This window comes from Saccopteryx leptura, chromosome 7 (genome assembly GCF_036850995.1).
Source record: "Saccopteryx leptura isolate mSacLep1 chromosome 7, mSacLep1_pri_phased_curated, whole genome shotgun sequence".
Classification (NCBI taxonomy): domain Eukaryota; kingdom Metazoa; phylum Chordata; class Mammalia; order Chiroptera; family Emballonuridae; genus Saccopteryx; species Saccopteryx leptura.
In genome coordinates, this window is record NC_089509.1 from 54,830,832 (window position 1) to 54,851,670 (window position 20,839).

At 38.1% G+C, this 20,839-nt stretch overlaps 1 protein-coding gene across 1 annotated transcript in view; it reads left to right on the forward strand.

The window, feature by feature from the left end:
• Positions 1-20,839, forward strand: part of NOSTRIN (nitric oxide synthase trafficking) — a 100,261-nt gene that overhangs the window by 21,981 nt on the left and 57,441 nt on the right. The window contains exon 2 of the mRNA XM_066346495.1: positions 20,553-20,638. Within this exon, the coding sequence (XP_066202592.1) occupies positions 20,553-20,638 (86 nt within the window). The remainder of the gene's footprint in view (positions 1-20,552; positions 20,639-20,839) is intronic.

The following is a 20,839-nucleotide window of genomic DNA, read 5'->3' on the forward strand; positions in this document are numbered from 1 at the left end:
TTTGCTTCTATATTTTTCACTTGCAAAACTATAAAAACTAAGTAGAACAAAGGGCTGGCGCGCTCTCCCTCAGATTTCTGTCGGAGTTGCCGCCGCTTGGCCAAGCTAGACAATAAAGCTTTGGTGTGGAATCGACGGATTTTGTTCGTGTCTTCAATGTTTCAAGTCCCTCCAGATTAGGCTTAACACAAGGATCCTGCTTGCCCACAGCCCACCCCTAACACACATTAATATCACCTGGGCGACGAGCTTCCATGTGGGCAGCACCATCTTTAAGAAAATGAGCATAATATATTTTATCTGCCGAACAGAGAACAAAGAAGAATGAGATTTTGATAAATAAAAAGGTGTCTTTACTCAGGTTTCTCTGAGAGCAGAACACAATTAGCTGTCTCTGGAAGTTCGGGGTCCCTACTCAGTTCCCTTTAATTATTTTTCTTGAGAAATATATAAATGTGCAAGCACACAATTGCAATAGAAGCTGATGGACCTGGTCACTTTCAGCTCCTACTAATTGTCCTTCCAGAGCATAACTAAATGTACCCCAGAGAATCCTAATTAAGATCAAAGGATTTTCTACCAATGTCTCAGTCTTTGGAGAGTCCAAACGGGACTAGATTCAACTCAGTTATGTCAGAAAGCTGGCTTTACTTTCATCAGCAAAGCAGCTTTGAAGGCTCTACTTACACTATCGGGGTTCCACATCCCCGGAGTCACAAATTAGCAAAGCCTCCCAAATTACCTACATTCTAGTACCAAACAAATTTGACCAGTACTAATCTCAGACAAAAAGCGAAAGCAAGTATTCAGAGGAAAGCCAGAACATACAGCAAAGAGAGTTGTCTTATTTACCTCCTTGATTTCTCTGCCGAATTATCCAAATTGTTGAATTTTGGAACCGGAAGGTGTCTACCAAGGAACGGTCTGGACCCCACAGGAAGACTGGGAGCCCTGAAAAGTCTCAGGTGGCGCCTCTTCTCAAGACTCAAGTGGGACTGGGCAGCCCCCTGGAGAGTCTGTCCGATTCAGGGTGCCTCTACCGTGATGCGAAACACTGTAGGCCCCACGTTGGGCACCAAATGTTGTAAGGTAGCTAAATCCACAAACCTGCAGGTGTTTGTAGAGGCACATAGTCCAAATAAGTTTTTGAAAAGTTTAATTAAAGGAGGAAATTTATTCAATATGCTGGCCGCATATGGCTGACAGGGCAACAGACCCAAATTGTGCAGCCTCCAAAAACAGTTCAGGGGCTGCTTATATACTCCTAATTATACATGGGAGGGGAGAAAACCTGACATCACAGCATAAGTTTATACCTTTTGTTTAGAGATACATACATTAATTACATGCTTTCAGGAGGGGAGGGGTGGTTTCCATGGGAACAAATGCCTGCAAATGGTTCATTAGTATAAGAAAAGATTTTAATTTAATCTTTTCTTCCTGTATCTGGCTAGCTATTTACCCCTCCTCCCATAGGTATGGGGGAAGGTCAGAGAATCCAAGTCTCCTTTCTCTTCTGCATTTACAACACAATGCCATTGGCCATCTTAGTTTTGATGCTAATCACACAAGCATAGAAATCACACTTACAAAATCTTTCTACATGCCTAGCCCAAACTAATAGAATGTTAAATTTCTGAAAATATTAATATTAATTTGGTAGCTTTTGGCACTTTACAACATAACTACACTGACTAACCATTTAGAATATATTTTTTTCTGATGGATTCTCTAATTGATTTCCTTACCTAACATTTCTAATCACAATTCTGTCCTTTACTAATGGGTTTGTTTTTCTTTAGCTCTTTGGACCTTAATTGTAAAATAAGGGGATGGACTGTGGTGGTTTCCACACTGTGCACTATGGAAACCCTTCAGAGGCTTTTCTGATGGATGAGAGTGGGGTGGGCAAGAGGTGGGAAAGGAGAGGGACAGCCAGACCAAGGTCAAGAGCTTTCATCTCCTCAAGCAGATATCTTCCAATATTTTCTGGTTAAACACACACACACACTGGACTATATGGGTTCTGCTTTGATGTTTATGCAAGTCTGCTTTTTCTCTTCAACTCTTAGTAGATGGTTTGTAATGAAAGGCACAGAATCATTATTTCTAAATAAGGAGTTTTGCTAAAATAATGGAAGTATTTTTAGGAACTCCTCTGTTTACTGATGCCACCTTTATCTCAGTGTAGATAAGGGTGTGTTGGAATGCCCAGGACAGTGTGTATAGGGTCAAAGATAAAGATTCTTTTCATTGCTATTATAAGCTGAACATCCTGCTCTTATCTGATCACTAAATTAACAAGTAATTTATTGAAGAGCTTCCAGACTTGTGTATGCCGGGCACCGCGGAGACTGGGGAATGGGTTATAGGTATATGTGAGGCACAACCCCCCCCAGCCCTTGAATTGGCAGGGTGTGGCTGGTGGGTAGTGTGGAGCTCATGGGTCAGTTGCCTCTACCTGGAACAAATTTATTTGTTTATTACACAATCTGATACAAATATTATTTTCTAGGTGTGTCATGATGTGAAAAATTTAGGAAGTACTAGTCTATTAAATAACAGGAAATCATCTTCCAAACTATAAAACTGGCAGCTTCAGAGTCAGTGGAAGCCATTAAGATGTGCTTTATTTGACCAGCCTCTTCCTTTAAAAACTTGTATTTGAATATCTTTGGAAAAGACAGGAACTCTCCCTTTTGCTCCCCACTTCCTCTAAAGGCAATTGAGTTTTAAATCACTGGTTTATAAACTTTCAGGGCTGCCTGGCCTCTTGGAGCCAGACTTTTGGAAAGTCTAGATGGCTAGATAAATTTGGGCTATGCAGCAGTCCCTCAGCCTAGCACGTAGAAACATTCTCAACTGGTTCTGTTCATAACTTATTAGGGGCGAGGTTTCTTGTCACACCCCCATTCTCACACAGTGTGTCTGAGGTCCCCTCCAGTCATCCCAGGACTGTGAAATGCATACTGTCCTCAGGTGATAGTGGGTTGGAAGAGACCATCCTCTAGGACAGCTCATCTCAGAGTTCTTTCCTTCCTTCCTTCCTGATTCTCCTGACAGGAGGATCTATTTCTTGCTCCCACTCCGAATGCTTCAATTTGCTCCACTACCTTTGCTTTGGCATTTCCCAGCCCCAGCCCCAGTTGTTCTGGAGAGCAGAACAACTCACTTCCTAAGCATGCATGAAAATCCTTCTCTTGCACCTGGAGCCTCTGGTGTTTTTGTTGGGTCTTTGTTTCTGCATTGCTGGAGATGAAAGGAGATAGGATATGATATTAAAAAAAAAAAGAAGAAGCACAACTTAATACTATGCAATATATCTAATTGAATAAGAAATCTAAAGGACCTATAAAGAAAATCATAAAAATATTTTTAATTGTCCATTGATTGTGTTTTTATTAATTTATTGTGTTTACATAAATTCTAGTGTACCCCTAAATACATCCTCCCCTCCCCTGTGTTCCCCAGTAAATCCCCCCCTGTCCCCCTCCTTGTAATACCCACCCCCCTTCCCTCCAGGATTTGCTTTTCTGCTCTCATCCCATCCTATCAGCCTATCATCCCCTTTCCCTCTGTCTGCTTTCCTTCTGGATCCTTCTGGATCATTTGATCCCACCTCTGTCTCTATTCCACTTCTCAGTTCATATTGTTCTTCAGATTTCTCAGATAACTGAGGTCATATAATATTTCTCTTTTTCTGCCTGGCTTATTTCACTTAACCTAATAGTTTCCAGGTCTATCTATGTTGTTGCAAAAAATTAACATTTCCTTTTTCATGGCCCCATAGTATTCCATTGTATATATGTACCACTGCTTTTTAATCCACTTGTCCACCGAGGGGCACTTGGACTGTTTCCAGATCTTGGCTATTGTAAATGATGCTGCCATATACATGGGGGTGCATTTCTCCTTTTGAATTGTTGATGTGGTGTTCTTGGGATATATTCCCAAAATTACGATGGCTGGGTCAAAAGGCAGTTTGATTTTTAATTTTTTGAGAATCTCCATACTGTTTTCCACAGTGGCTGTACCAGTCTGTATTCCCACTGGCAGTGCAGGTGGGCACATCCTTTTCTCCACATCCTCAGCAGCACTTATTTCGTGTTGTTTTGTTGACAAGCACCATTCTGACTGGTATGAGGTGATATTTTATTGTGGTTTTAATTTGCATTTCTCTAATGATTAGTGATGTTGAGCATTTTTTAATATGCCTATTGGCCACCTGTATGTCCTCTTTGGAGAAGTGTCTATTCATTTCTTTTGCCCATTTTTTTTATTGAACTGTTTATCTTTCTGGTGTTGAGTTTTACAAGTTCTTTATAAATTTTGGTTATTAACCCTTTATCATACGTATTGTCGAATATGTTCTCCCAATGTGTGGTTTGCCTTTTTATTTTGTTCATATTGTCTTTAGCTGTGCAAAAGCTTTTTAGTTTGATATAGTCCCATTTGTTTTATGCTGTCCTTTATTTCACTTGCACGTGGAGATAAATCAGCAAATATATTTTGTGAATGGTGTAAGTTGGTGGTCTAGTTTCATTTTTTTGCAGGTAGCTGTACAATTTTCCCAACACCATTTATTAAAGAGACTGTCTTTACTCCATTGTATGCTATTACTACCCTTGTCAAATATCAATTGTTCATAAAGGTGCAGGTTTATTTCTGGGTTCTCTGTTCTGTTCCATTGATCTATATGCCTGTTCTTATGTCAGTACCAAGCTGTATTGAGTACAATGGGCTTGTAGTATAACTTGACATCTGGAACTGTGATACCACCCACTTTATTCTTCTTTTTCAAGATTTCTGAGGCTATTCATGTTCTTTTTTGATTCCATAAGAATTTTTGGAATATTTGTTCTATATCTTTGAAGTATATCTTTGGTATTTTAATAGGAATTGCATTGAATTTATAAATTGATGTTTATTCTTCCTAGTCATGAACACAGTATATACTTCCACTTGTTTGTATCTTCCCTGATTTCTTTTATCAATGCTTTATAATTTTCTGAGTACAAGTCTTTAACCTCCTTAGTTAAATTTACTCCTAGATATCTGTTGTTGTTGCAATAGTGAAGGGAATTGTTTTCTTAATTTCTCTTTCAGACAGATCATTGTTAGTGTATAAAAATGCCTCTGATTTCTGAGTATTAATTTTATATCATGACACCTTGCTGAATTCATTTATCAGGTCCAGTAGTTTTTTTACTGCAAATTTTGGGTTTTTTATGTACAGTATCATATCATCAGCAAATAATGATAATTTTACTTCTTTTCTAATTTGGATGCCTTTTATTTCTTCTTCTTGTCTGATAGCTGTGGCTAGGACTTCCAGGACCATGTTAAATAAGAGTGGTGAAAGGGGGCACCCCAGCCTTATTTCTGATCTTAAGGAGATTGCTTTTAACTTTTGCCCATTGAGTATGATGTTGGCTGTGGGCCTGCCACAGATGACCTTTATCATGTTGAGGTATGTTCCCTGTATCCCACTTTGCTGAAATTTTAATCATAAATGGGTGCTGGATTTTATCAAATGCTTTCTCTGCATCTACTGATATAATCATGTGATTTTTGTCCTTCCTTTTGTTTATGTGATGAATCACATTGATTGATTTGCAAATATTGTACCAGCCTTGCCTCCCCAAAATAAATCCCACTTGATCATAATGTATGATTGTTTTCATATATTGCTAGATCCAGTTTGCTAATATTTTGTTGAGAATTTTAGCATCTAAATTCATCAGGGATATTGGCCTATAGTTTTTTTTCTTTGTGTTGTCTTTGCCTGCTTTTGGAATCAGGATTTTGCTCACCTCATAAAAGAAGCTTGGAAGTCTTCCTTCCTCTTGAATTTTTTGAAATAGTTTGAGAAGGATAGAAGTTAGTTCTTCTTTGAATGTTTGGTAGAATTCACCTGTGAATTCTTCTGGCCCGGGGCTTTTGTTTGTTGGGATTTTTTTTGATAACTGTTTCGATCTAATTTGTTGTAATTGGTCTATTTAGGTTTTCTGATTCTTCCAAATTGATTTTTGAAATATTATATTTTTCAAGGAATTTGTCCATTTCACCTAGGTTGTCTAATTTTTTGGCATACAGTTCTTCATAGTATTTTCTTACAATCCTTTGTATTTCTGCTGTGTTTGTTGTTACTTCTCCACCTTCATTTCTAATTTTATTTATTTGAGTCCTTTCTCTTTTGTTCTTGGTGAATCTGGCTAAGGGTTCATTGATCTTGTTTACTTTTTCAAAGAACCAGCTCTTGGTTTCATTGATTCTCTGTATTGGTTTTTTAGTCTCTATTGTATTTATTTCTGCTCTGATCTTTATTATTTCCTTTCTTCTACTTCCTCTAGCTTTACTTGCTGTTCTTTTTCTAGTTCTTTTAGTTGTAAGATTAAGTTATTTATTTGAGCTTTTTCTAGCTTCTTAAATGTAAAGCCAGTATCCGCAGCGACCCACACAGCCGCCTGGCCCATGCAGGTTTGCATTGGATTTGAACAGATGGTAATGAAACAATGGAGCCAAAAAGTGGTGGGCCATCATCTTTAATCCTAGCTTGCACACAGTGGGAAAATAAAAACACAGTGGGCTCCAAAACACACTCATTTAGTGCTCACAAAGCTACTGACTTTATCTGAGTTTCCTAGAATCAAAGGTTTCTACCTCACCAGCCTTATTCACCTTTGTTCCCCATCTTCTCTCTGCACAAACTCTGCACAAAGTGGCTTCTCCTTCAACACTCTGACATCTTGACTGCTTCTCCTGGCCTCCTCCATGTGGCCTCTCTCTGCTCTCCTCTCTGCTCTCTCTTCTAATGGTAATCTTAGGAACCGAGAGAGAGCAAGCTCCTGGTCTGCCCCACTTTATAGTGTAGAAATCAAAACCTTTAATCCAATATACAAAATAGGGAAGTCTCTAATACAAAGTCACTTATCTGCCTTGGCCGGTTTGCTCAGTGGTAGAGTGTCGGCCTGGCGTGCAGGAGTCCTGGGTTTGATTCCTGGCCAGGGCACACAGGAGAAGCGCCCATCTGCTTCTCCACCCCTCCCCCTCTCCTTCCTCTCTGTCTCTCTCTTCCCCTCCCGCAGCCAAGGCTCCATTGGAGCAAGGTTGGCCTGGGCACTGAGGATGGCTCTATGGCCTCTGCCTCAGGTGCTAGAATGGCTCTGGTTGGGCATGCCCGATGGATCCCGGTCGGGCGCATGCGGGAGTCTGTCTGACTGCCTCCCCGTTTCCAACTTCAGAAAAATACAAAAAATAAATAAATAAATAAAATAAAAAACAAAGTCACTTATCTGAGGCATGATGGGATTGCACCACCCCACATCAAAAAGGGTGTGAAAGGCTTAGTCTTAAAACCAAGTCCTAGGCTACAAGGATTCTGCTTGCTCACAGCCCGCCCCCAGCACACATTAATATAATCACACCCATCTCAAGAAGAAGGGCAACTAATATCACCTGGGCGACGGGCTTCTTCATGGGCAGCACCATGTTTAATAAAGTGAACATAATATATTTTATCTGCCCAACATTAAGGTATGCCTGTAATGCTATAAACTTCCCTCTAGGACTGCTTTTGCTGTGTCCCACAGATTTTGAGTTGTTGTATGCTCATTTTTAAAAAACTTATTTATTTATTTATTTATTCATTTTAGAAAGGAGAGAGAGAGGGGAAGAGAGAGAGAGGAGAGAGAGAAGGGGGGAGGAGCAGGAAGCATCAACTCCCATATATGCCTTGACCAGGCAAGCCCAGGGTTTCAAACCAGCAACCTCATCATTTCCAGGTCGACGCTTTATCCACTGTGCCACCACAGGTCAGGCTATATGCTCATTTTTATTTGTTTCAAGGACATTTTTTATTTCTTCCTTGATCTCATGTTGACCCATTCATTGTTTAATAACATACTGTTTAGTTTCCAAGTGTTTGAGTGTTTTTCATTTTTCTGATTGTAGTTGATTTCTAGTTTTATGCCATTGTGGTCAGAGAAGATGCTTGATATGGTTTCCATCTTCTTAAATTTGTTGAGACTCATTTTATGCCCTAATATGTGGTCTATCCTAGAGAATGTACCATGTGCACTTGAAAAGAATGTATATTCTGCTGCATTAGGGTGAAAGGTTCTGAAGATAGCTTAAATCCAGTTAATCTAGTGCAGTGGTAGTGAACCTGGTCCCTACCATCCACTAGTGGGAGCAACCAAAGTATAAATAAAAAGAATTTAACTATAGTAAGTTGTTTTATAAAGATTTATTCTGCCAAACTTAGCAAAAATTTGACATAAAGTACTTGGTAAGTAATTATTATTATATGCTTTAACTTGCATAACTCTGCTTTATAAATCACCATTACTGGCCTGACCTGTGGTGGCGCAGTGGATAAAGCGTCGACCTGGAAATGCTGAGGTCGCCGGTTCAAAACCCTGGGCTTGCCTGGTCAAGGCACATATGGGAGTTGATGCTTCCAGCTCCTCCCCCTTCTCTCTCTCTCTCTGTATCTCTCCCTCCCTCTCTCTGTCCTCTCTAAAAATGAATAAATAAAAAAAATAAAATAAATCACCATTACTGTGGACCTGGTGGGCAGTTATAAAATTTTACTACTAACAGATATATAAAAGGGGGTGGTAGGTATAAAAAGATTGACTACTCCTGATCTAATGTGTCCCTTAATTGTGCTGTTTCCTTGTTAATTTTCTTTCTTGAGGATCTATCCATTGATGTTAGCAGAGTATTGAAATCTCCTATTATTATAGTATTGCTTTTGCTGTCTCCCTTTATGTCCATCAAAATCTGCTTTATAGCCTGACCAGGTCGTGGTGCAGTGACTAAAGCATTGGACTGGGATGCGGAAGACCCAGGTTCGAGAACCTGAGGTCATCAGCTTGAGCGCGCGCTCATCTGGCTTGAGCAGAAAGCTCACCAGCTTGGACCCAAGGTCGCTGGCTTGAGCAAGGAGTTACTCGGTCTGCTGAAGGCCCGTGGTCAAGGCACATATGAGAAAGCAAACAGTGAACAACTACGGTGTCGCAACGAAAAACTGATGATTGATGCTTCCCATCTCTCTTTGTTCCTGTCTGTCTGTCTCTATCTATCCCTCTCCCTGAGTCTCTCTCTGTCTGTTTAAAAAAAAACTGCTTTATATATTTAGGTGCTCCTATATTAGATGCATAGATATTTATAATGGTTATTTTTTCCTGTTGGATTGCTCCCTTTATCATTATGTACTGACCTTCTTTATCCCTTACTATAGTCTTTGTTTTAAAGTCTATTTTGTCAGATATAAGTATTGCTAATCAGCTTTTTTTTCATTTCCATTTGCATGAAATATTTTTTCCATCCTTTTACTTTAAGTTTATGTGTATCTTTTGTTTTGATGTGGGTCTCCTGTAGACAGCATATGTACAGGTCCTGTTTTTTTTTTTTATCTATTCAGCTACCCTGTCTTTTGATTGGAGCATTTTATCCATTTCCTTTTAAGGTTATTATTGATATGTAGTTGTTTATTGCCATTTTTTTCTTTAAATCTATATTTCTCTTTTAATATATATATATATATAATTTTTTCCCACTTTGTACTATGGTAGGCCCCTTAACATTTCTTGCAGCATTGGTTTGGTTGTGATGAATTCCTTGAGGTTTTTTTTGTCTGAGAAGCTTTTTATTTCTCTTTCTATTTTAAACAATAGTCTTTCTGGATAAAGAAGTCTTCTTTGTAGATTCTTGTTATGCATTACTTTGAATATTTCTTGCCAATCCCTTTTGGCTTCAAGTGTTTCTGTTGAGAAGTTGGATGTCATCCTTATGGGTGTTCCCTTGTAGGTGATTGACTGTTTTTCTCTTACAGCTGTTAATATTCTTTCTTTATCCCTTAGCTCTGGTATTTTGATTATGATATGTCTTGGTGTGGGTCCTTTTGGGTTCTTTTTTAACAGGGTTCTCTCTGCTTCTTTAACTTGTGTGTCTCTTTCCTGCATCAATTTATGAAAATTTTCATCTATAATTTCTTCAAAGAACTTCTCTCATCCCCCTATTATGTGGATATTGTTTCTCTTCATGTCACAGAGCTAGCTCTCTTGAGTTTCCTTGGACTTTTTGATACTCTTTTCTTTTAGGTTTTCTGCTTCCATGTTTTTGCTTATCTTGTCCTCTAAGTTGCTGATTCGATCCTCTGCTTCATCCAGCCTGCTTATCATTCCTTCTAGTGTAGACTTCATTTCTGATATTGTTTGTCATTTCTGTCTGCTTCTTCTTTATGATTTTCGTGGGGTTTTTTTTTGATGCTTACAATTTTTTTTATTGAGGTGTTTATTAAGTCCATCCATTGTAGCTTTCAGATCCTTAAGCATCATAACAATCATTATTTTATACTCTGCATCTGGTAATTTGATTACTTCTGATTTGTCCAGGACTTTTTCTGAGGACTTATCTTGTTGAAGCATATGACTTATTCTTCTCTGCCTACCCATTATTCTCTGTATTAGTTATAGGCTTCTTCCAGTGTTTTGTGATCTCCTTACCTATAGAGTCTATTTGAAGTCCGAAAAATCATAAAATTTTATTGAACATAAAGGAAGATTTGGAACAAATAAAAAGACAAGACTTACTATGTCCTCTATGTCCTTGAATGGGAAGTCTAAATACCCTAAAACAGTAAATTTTCCCCAAATGATATATATATTATATATATCAATAGGAACTTTTTATAAAATTGTAATTAGATGTGTTTGTATAGAATAATAAATGCCCAAGTATAGCCAGAGATATCAAAAAAAGGAAAAAAGAGTTGTCTAAAGAGAGAGCAGAAGCAAATTGTTAATAATTCTCTATACCTTAGGTAGTTATATTATGTTGTTATTTTCTGAAATATAAAAATGTTTTATAATTTCAAAAGTTAAAAGACTGTGTATGAGTTAGAAATATGTTCAGCTGCATGTGTTAAGAACCTAAAACAAGTGGCTTAAAAAACCCAACAAAGTACCATTGTTCCCTCACACATAAAAGAAGTCCAAAGGAAGAGAGTTGAGGGCCTGTGCAGTGGCCTCCAGGGACCCACGTTCTTTTTCTCTTTTTGCTCTAAGATCTTAGCACATGGCATCAGGACCACCTTATGGTTCAGCCATCATTCCTAAGTTTAAGTGTCAGGAAAGAAATGAAAGAAAGTTCACTGAAACCCCAAACAAAACATTTGCCCTTGCCTCCTTGGGAAGCATGACTATAGTTACATGACTATACCCAAGGGTGAAAACGGCTGAGAAACTGCCTTATTCCAGGGGCATGTGCCCTGCTAAACATTTATCTATTCTCTTCTCATAATACCTAGGTATGTTTTTTGGGATCTTATTTGTTGTTATGGGGAGAAAATAAAAGGCTTAGGAGAATTTAGTGAAAATGTTTAGCTGACAGAGGAGTAAGCAAAAAAGCCAAACAATTTTAAAATGCTCAATAAAATTTTCCCATTGTACACGAAGGAAGGGAGGCATTTAGTATCCTATAACTCATTGATGACAAGTTATTTTTATGAAATAACAATGTGGAAGCTTGGTTGCCAAATAGCGATTTTACTCTCATGACTCCCAGAGGAGAATTATTTGTTTATGAGAGAGGCTGTACCTGGACCTCAGCACAGGTATGTTTTGCTTACTCTGCAAAGAGTTTTAAAATTTGTGAAATGTTTGCTACAGTTTTTTTAAAATCATTTTTCAGATGCCAATCCTTATTTCAGCTTTTTTGGACCAATTGAAAGCTCTGGCCATCCTGAGCCAAAGCAGTGTGGCAGCTGCCTCTCCAAGCTCACTGTCCCCACCATGTCCCTCACTCATTCAGATGCCTGACTGGTGTTTGCAAGCATATGACTATGCAAACTTTGCTTTAGGAGTGAACAATAAAGATCTTTGCTCCCTGACCACTGTCCTTGTGTCCCAGGCAGTTTCAATGAAACTATTTGCTATGGTTTGTACTGCCATGGATTTTTTAGGTTTTCTTCTCCTCTGTGGTCCTATGTCCTCTGCTACTCTGCCAGCCCAGACACCAGGTGCTGCTGTGCCAACTGAAAGGTTGCCCTGGCTGTGTGAGTTCATATATGTGAATGTACCTGTTACATAGTAGGTGCTCAATAAATGTGCATTTTCTTCTCCTTTTCCTTCTCAGCACACCACTCAGCTGCATGCTGCAAATGGTTGAGTGCTGGAAGAGTCTGGCTCATCCATGAGCAGTCTCAGCATGGCACTCAGTCGACACAGAATTTGCCTACTCTTATGTAGAATCTCATTCTGAAAAATGCTATCGGCTACTGCATGCCCCAGATGGAAACTGTGAGCAAATGTGTTTGAAACTATTCCATTCCTAATTCAGCTACTCTGTGTCAGGAAAGCGGCAGAATCAGCTGGCATTTATCCTCTCCATTTGGGCACTTAAAATCTAGTGTCACTGAGGTAACTCAACTAATACAATTTTCAGAATGACATTGTGGGGTTCAAAATCAAATGACAAAAACTTTCAATCAGAATTTCGTGTGTCCAAAGGCTATATTCAAATATAAATAAATTTATAAAAGTTTGGTTCAATCAAAATGCTCAACTCATAAATTATAACATTCTTATTACTATAGTCAAATGAGATATAAAGGAGATTAAAACAAATTTTTTATTAGTAAGTTATTAACATTTACATTTTTATATCTCAGCCAAGAAACACTCACTTTAAATGGTTCAGGGTTTGTCATGAGACCTAGAAATATGATTTTGGAATACATGGGAGAAACTCAGTGTATTTCAGAATAGACTTCCTGTGAACAGTAGGGCAATAGGAAGTGAGGCTCCAAGTATACCCTGCTGTTGACTTGTTTGCATTTGGTCTAGATATAGACAAGCTTTATTTTTTGAAAAGTTTTCAGGATATTTCATATATAAGCAAAAGAGACTTAATCTTTATTTTAAAAACTCATCCAAAAATTAACAGATAGAGTCAGAGTAATGGCAGTGTGAGAGATACTCCTGATCTCTTCCCTTGAAATTTCAACAAATCGAACAACTATAATACAGCAAAGAAACCCGAGCTTAGTTCATAGATGTGCCTGAAAGAGCCATACACCAAATGGACTAAAATTGAGACAAGGTGAAAAGGGGGATGGGAGATAAAATGCGCTTGCAGTGGGCTTTGGAGAGGAGAGGAGACAAACTTGGAGTGACTGGGTTTATTTTTCTCTGCTGGATTATGGGGAGAAGGGAAGTTTGGGCTCTCTGGATTTTGTCTGAGGGGTATAGAGAAGGAACCTTAGAATGACTGGATTTCCTTCTGCTGGGAGAAGCATTAAAAAAGAAGGGCGGGGGGGGGGGGAGATAAAACCAAAGCAGCCAGAGCGCCGGGTCACGGCCACTGTTTCTGCAGTCTGCCTGCAACCCGCACCTGACTGAGACAGAGAAAGCTAAAGTGCAGCCTATAGCCTCTCAGATCCCTTCTCCCTCCCCTCACTGTATGGAGAGTGACAGAGACAAACCCCACAGCTAGCTCTCCAGAGCTACTCCCTCCCTTGAGGAACAGTGGTGCTCTGTACCTGGTCCCCAGGTCTGTTGAGATGTGAGAAGGAGCACCTAGAAGCCTGAGATTACCATTGTTAGAGCCATAAAACCTTTACAACACACCCCACACACCAGTGTGACTGGCCCCACCCACATCACTGGGACAGCAACATCTCAGCAGACAGCCAGGAACTTCACAAAGCTAAAAGTTGCAATACAATAACACCTACAGGAAGAACGCTTTCAAAACCAAAATTTATTTTCCCTTTTATTCCCGCCTTTTTTCTTTTTTTCTTCTCATTTCCTTTTCTCTTTATTACTGAATTTCATTTTTTTTTTTTTGTGGCATAGACAGAATCAGAAAGAGGGACAGATAGGGACAGACAGACAGGAAGAGAGAGAGATGAAAAACATCAATTCTTTGTTGTGGTTCCTTAGTTGTCCATTGATTGATTTCTCATATGTGCCTTGACCTGGGGGCGGCAGCAGACCAAGTGACCCCTTGCTCAAGCCAGTGACCTTGGGCTCCAGCTGGTGAACCTTTCTCAAACCTGATGAGCCTGTGCTCAAGCTGGCGACCTCAGAGTCTCGAACCTGGGTCCTCTGCATCCCAGTCCGACGCTCTATCTACTGCGCCACTGCCTGGTCAGGCTATTGAATTTCATTTTTAAAATTTTTTATTCTTATTTTTTTGTGGGTGTTTCATTTTTGATTTTTTCTTTGCTTTTAATCTTCTCTCCTGTAAATTTTCTTCTTTACTTGTCATAATTGTTAAATTTTAAATATTTTTTTGTATATTTTTAAACTTTTCAATATTTTATAGTTGTTGTTGTTAGGGTTTTTAACAATACCATCCTGAAATACCATCATGGAAGAAGAAATAAAATACCATGGCTACACAAGACACAGATGTAATTCAGGAAAAATATAAAATATCTCCAGAAAAAAATCTCAATCATTTAGAAACCTTGGAGTTAAATGATAGAGAATTCAAAATTGAAGTTCTGAAAATATTCCACGAGATGCAAGAAGACCCCAATAGGCAACTTAAACTCAGAAAACAAATTAGTGAACAAAATTAATACCTCACCAAGGAGGTAGAAAATTTAAAAACAGAGATGAAGAACTCAGTATATGAATTGAAGACTGAGGTAGCAAGTTTAGCTAATAGCACAAGTCAGATAGATAGAAGAAAGAATCAGTGACATCAAAGACAAGCAACTAGAGATGCTTCAGAGAGAAGAAGAAAAAGACTCATAAACTTGAAAAACAGAGAGCTTTACAAGAATTGTCTGACTCTATCAGAAAGAGCAATATAGGAATAATGGGTATATCAAAAGAAGAAGAGAGGGAGAAGGGAATGAAGAGCCTATTCAAACAATTAATAAGAATTTCCCAAACCTATGGAAAGAGTTAAAGCCTTGAATTCAGGAAGCAAACAGAATGCCAAGTTACTGTAACCCAAACAGACCTACCCCAAGGCACATTATAATAAAATTGTGAAAATTCAATGACAAAGAAAGAGTCCTTATGGCAGCTAGAGAAAATAAGACCATAACATACAAAGGAAAGCCTATTAAGTTATCATCAGACTCTTAGCAGAAACTCTACAAGCCAATATAAAGTAGACCCAAACTTTCAAAGCACTGAAAAAGAGGAATTACCAGCCAGGAATACTATATCCATCAAAGTTATTCTTCAAATATGAAGGAGAAATTAAAACTTTTACAGACATACAGAAGGTGAGGGAATTTATCACCAGAAAACCCCCACTGAAGGAAATGCTCATGGGGGTTATCTGACCAGACACAAAAACCAAAACAAATCAAAACTACAAGTAAAAGCTCCAACTAGGTCACAATTAAAAACAAAGATAATCTGTGAGAACAATAACATAAGAGCGGAGAGGATAAATATCTGCAATAGCAAAAGAGGGTGGAGCGCAGAAGCACTCAAATGACAGAGGACTCTTGTACATATGAAGAGTTTTTTCTTAACCTAATGGTAACCACCCATGAAAAGCCACTACTGAAACACACAGCTTAAAAAAGAAGAAATAGGGGAAAGAAGTATGGAATACCACCAAACAAAAACAACTGACAGAAACAAAAATGATAAGAACCAAACAAGATTGACCAGGCGGTGGCGTAGTGGATAAAGCATTGGACTGGGATGCGGAAGACCCAGGTTCAAGACCCCAAGGTCGCCAGCTTGAGTGCAGGCTCATCTGGTTTGAGCAAGTCTCACCAGCTTGGACCCAAGGTCACTGGCTTGAGCAAGGGGTTACTCAGTCTGCTGTAGCCCCACGGTCAAGGCACATATGAGAAAGCAATCAGTGAACAACTAAGGTGTCGCAACAAAGAACCAAACAAGATAGAGCTACCAAATAACAAAATATAAAGTGGCTATAGGAAATCCTCAAGTGTCAATAATTACTCTAAATGTAAGTGGACTGAACTCACCAATAAAGAGGCATAGAATAGCAGATTGAATCAAAAGCAACACCACACCATAAACTGCGTTCAAGAGATACATCGAGCCTTCAAGGACAAAAGTAGATTCAAAGTGAAAGGTTGAAAAACGATTCTCCGAGCAAATAATATTCCTAAAAAAGCAGGTGTAGCCATACTCAATCTGACACTGCTGACTTCAAGACAACAAAGGTAACCATAGATAAAGATGGACATTTCATAATGATAAAGGGAACATTGTATCAAGAAGATATAACACTTCTTAATATATATGCACCGAACCAGGGAGCACCAAAATATAGAAGACATCTACTAACTGATCTAAAAATCAAAGCAGACAAAAACACAATCATTCTTGGAAATTTCAACACATCATTGATGGATCATTCAAACATCAAATCAATAAAGAAATATCAGCTTTAAATGCTATTATACACCAAACGAACATAACAGACATTTATAGGACATTTCATTCCAAACCATCAGGTTATACATTCTTCTCCAATGTACATGGATGGATCATTATCAAGGATAGACCATATGTTGGGCCACAAAACTAACATCAACAAATTCAAGAAGATTGAAATTATATCAAGTATATTTTCTGATTATAAGGCTTTGAGATTAGAATTCACCTGTAAAAAGGAAGTAAAGAAACCCACAAAAATGTGGAAATTAAACAACATACTTCTAAAAAATGACTGGGTCCAAGAAGAAATAAAAGCAGAGATAAAAAAAATACATATAAACAAATGAAAATGACAGCATAACATATCAAAATTTCTGGGATGCAGCTAAAGCCATAATAAAAGGGAAGTTTATATCAATACAGGCTAATGTCAAGAAACAAGAAAGATCCCAAGTAAACAATGTAACATAATACCTTAAGGAACTAGAAAAAGAAAAACAAAGGTAACTGACAGTCAGCAGAAGAAAAGAAATAGTAAAAATTAAAGCAAACCTAAATAAAATAGAGAAAAAAATCTATAAAAAATTAATATAAGAAAGAGCTGATTCTTTGAAAAGATCAATAAAATCAACAAGCCACGGGCTAGACTAACTAAGGAAGAAAGAGGAAGAACTCATATAAACAAAATCCAAAATGAAAGAAGAGAAATTACCACAGACATCATAGATATATATACAAAAGATCATAGTAGAATATTATGAAACATTATTTGCGACCAAATTCAACAACCTAGAGTAAATGGATAAATTCTTAGAACTATACAATCTTCCTAGACTGAGCCATGAAGAAGTGGAAAACCTAAATAGACCTATAAGCATGGAGGAAATAGAAAGAACTATCAAAAAACCTACCCAAAGCAAAAGTCCAGTGCCAGATGGTTACAGTAGTGAATTCTACCAAACATTCAAAGAAGATTTGGTACCTATCCTTCTCAAAGTCTTTCAAAAAATAGAAGAAGAAGCAATATTCCCTGTGAAGCCAACATAACCCTTATACCAAAAACTGGCAAGGACAAAACACACACACACACACACACACACACACACACGCACACGCACACGCACACGCACACGCACACGCACACACACCAATATCTTTAATGAATAGAGATGCAAAAATACTAGTAAATCAAATACAACAACACATTTAAAAAAAGACATCACAATCAAGAGGGATTCATTCCAGCAGCACAAGGATGGTTCAACATACAGAAATCAATCTATGTAATACACCACATCAACAAAACAAAGACAAAAACCATATGATCTTATCAGTGGATGTAGAAAAGGCATTTGGTAAGATACAACATGGCTTTATGTTTAAAACACTCAATAAAATCAGAATAGAAAGAAAGTACCACAACATAATAAAGATCATATATGACAAGCCATCAGCTATATCATACTAAATGGTGAAAAAATGAAGGCTTTTGCTCTAAAATCAGGAACGAGACAAGGCTACCCACTCTCTCCACTCTTATTCAACATAGTTCTGGAAGTTCTAACCAGAGTGATCAAGCAAGAGAAAAAAATAAAAGGCATCTCTATCAGGAAAGAAGAAGTAAAAGTATCACTTTTTGCAGATGACATGATCCTATATATAGAAAACCTCAAAGACTCCACCAAAATACTATTAGAAACAATAAACCAATAAAGTTGTAGGATACAAAATCAATATATAAAAGCCCACTGATTTTCTATATGCCAGCAATGAAACTTTGGAAAATGAACTTAAACAAAGGTCCTTTTACAATTAAAACAACAAAAAAATAAAGTACCTAGAAATAAACTTAACAAAGGATATGAAGGACCTATATATGTTGAAAACTATAAAACATTATTGAAAGAAATTGAAAAAGACACAATGAAATGAAAAAATATTCCATGTTCATGGATTGGAAGAATCAACATAGTTAAAATGGCTATATTATTCCGAGCAATATACAAATTTAATGCAATCCACATCAAAATCCCAATGTCATTTTTTAGAGAAATGGAAAAAATAATTACCAAGTTTGTATGGAATTATAAAAAGCCCTGAATAGCAAAAGCAACCTTGAGGAAAAAGAATGAAGCCAGTGGTATCACACTACCTGACTTCAAATTATACTATAGAGCCACAATAATCAAAACATGGTATTGGCAGAAAAACAGACATACAGAACATTGGAACAGAGTTTAGAGCCCAGAAATAAAACCACATATATAATGATAAATCATCTTCAACAAAGGAGTCAAAAACACACAATGGAGAAAAGAAAGCCTCTTCAGTAAATGGTGCTGGGAAAATTGGAAAGCCACATGCAAAAGAATGAAACTTGACTACAGTTTGTACCCCTGCACAAAAATTAATTTAAAATGGTTCAAAGACCTAAATGTAAGACCTGAAACTATAAATTACATAGAAGAAAACATAGATAGTAAGCTCACAAACCTTGGCCATAGAGAAGATTTAATGAATTTGACCCAAAGGCAAGGGAAGTAAAGGCAAAAAATAAATGAATGGGACTATATCAAACTAAAAAGCTTCCAAACAGCAAAAGAAACTGACAACAAAACAAACAGACAACCAACTAAATGGGAGATAATATTTGCAAACAGCTCCAATAAAAGGTTTAATATCCAAAATTTATAAAGAACTCACAAAGCTCAGCAACAAACAAGTAAAGAATGCAATTAAAAAATGAGAGTAGAACCTGAACAGACACTTCTTTCAAAAGGATATACAAATGGCGAACAGTTATATGAAAAGATGCTCATCTTCATTAGCTATTAGAGAAATGTAAATCAAAACTACAATGAGATACACCTCAAACCAGTTAGATTAGCTATTATCAACAAGACAGGTAATAACAAGTGTTGGAGAAGCTGTGGAGAAAAAGGAACCCTCATTCACTGCTGTGGGAATTCAATTTACTACTACTATTATGGAAGAAAGTATGGTGGTTTCTCCCAAAATTAAGACTAGAATTACCATATGATCCAGCAATCCCTCTACTGGGTATCTACCCCCAGAACTCAAAAACATTGGTATGTAAAGACACATGCACCCCTATCGCAGCATTATTCATAGTGGCCAAGATATGGAAACAACCAAAGTGTTCCTCAATAGAGGATTGGATAAAGATGTGTACATATATACAATGGAATACTACTCAGCCATAAGAAATGATGACATAGTGACATTTACAACAACATGGATGGACCTTGAGAACATTATACTGAGTGAAACAAGTAAATCAGAAAAAGCAAAGGACTATGATTTCACACATAGATGCAATATAAAACTGAGACTTATGGACATAGATAAAAGTGAAATGATCACCGGGGGAAGGGAATGTGGGGGAGGAAGAAAGGTGTAAAGAGGGACAAATATAAGGTGACAAAAAATGATTTGACTTTGGGTGATGAGTATACAACATAATCAATCGTTCAAATGCTATAGAAATGTTCATCTGAAAACTATGTACTCTTATTGATTAAAATCACCCTGTTAAAGTTGATTTTCTAAATAAAATTAAAAAAAAAAAGTTCAGGCCCTGGCCGGTTGGCTCAGCGGTAGAGCGTTGGCCTGGCGTGCGGGGGACCCGGGTTCGATTCCCGGCCAGGGCACATAGGAGAAGCGCCCATTTGCTTCTCCACCCCCCCCTCCTTCCTCTCTGTCTCTCTCTTCCCCTCCTGCAGCCAAGGCTCCATTGGAGCAAAGATGGTCCGGGCGCTGGGGATGGCTCCTTGGCCTCTGCCCCAGGTGCTAGAGTGGCTCTGGTCGCGGCAGAGCGACACCCGGAGGGGCAGAGCATCACCCCCTGGTGGGCAGAGCATCGCCCCTGGTGGGCGTGCCGGGTGGATCCCGGTCGGGCGCATGCGGGAGTCTGTCTGACTGTCTCTCCCTGTTTCCAGCTTCAGAAAAAAAAAATACAAAAAAAAACAAAAAACAAAAACAAAAAGTCCAAATAAAAACCCCCAACTCATCCAAAAAGTGTGATTTTTCCAGCTGCACTGTCATTTACAGTGAGTCATCATTACAGCAGATTCTGACTTCACAGGAATCTGTCTTTAAAAGTGTCCATAACTCTTCTGTGCATCTGTTCTTTTTCAGTATAATCGAGTATACAAGAACCTAAAGGAGTTTTCTCAAAACGGAGAGAATTTCTGCAAGCAGGTCACATCCATTCTCCAGCAAAGGTACAAAATGTGCATTTGCAATAAGCAGTTCTTCCTCTTTAGTTGCAGCGAGTGGTATAACTGGAGGAGTGATTACCAGCTCTCCTACTTTCTAGATGCAGTGCTATATTTTCGTACTTGAGAGATTGGTTTGAAGAGTGATTCTTCTCTGTTGCACATTTATCACTTGGGTACCATAAAAATCAGGAAACAGCAGGAGGT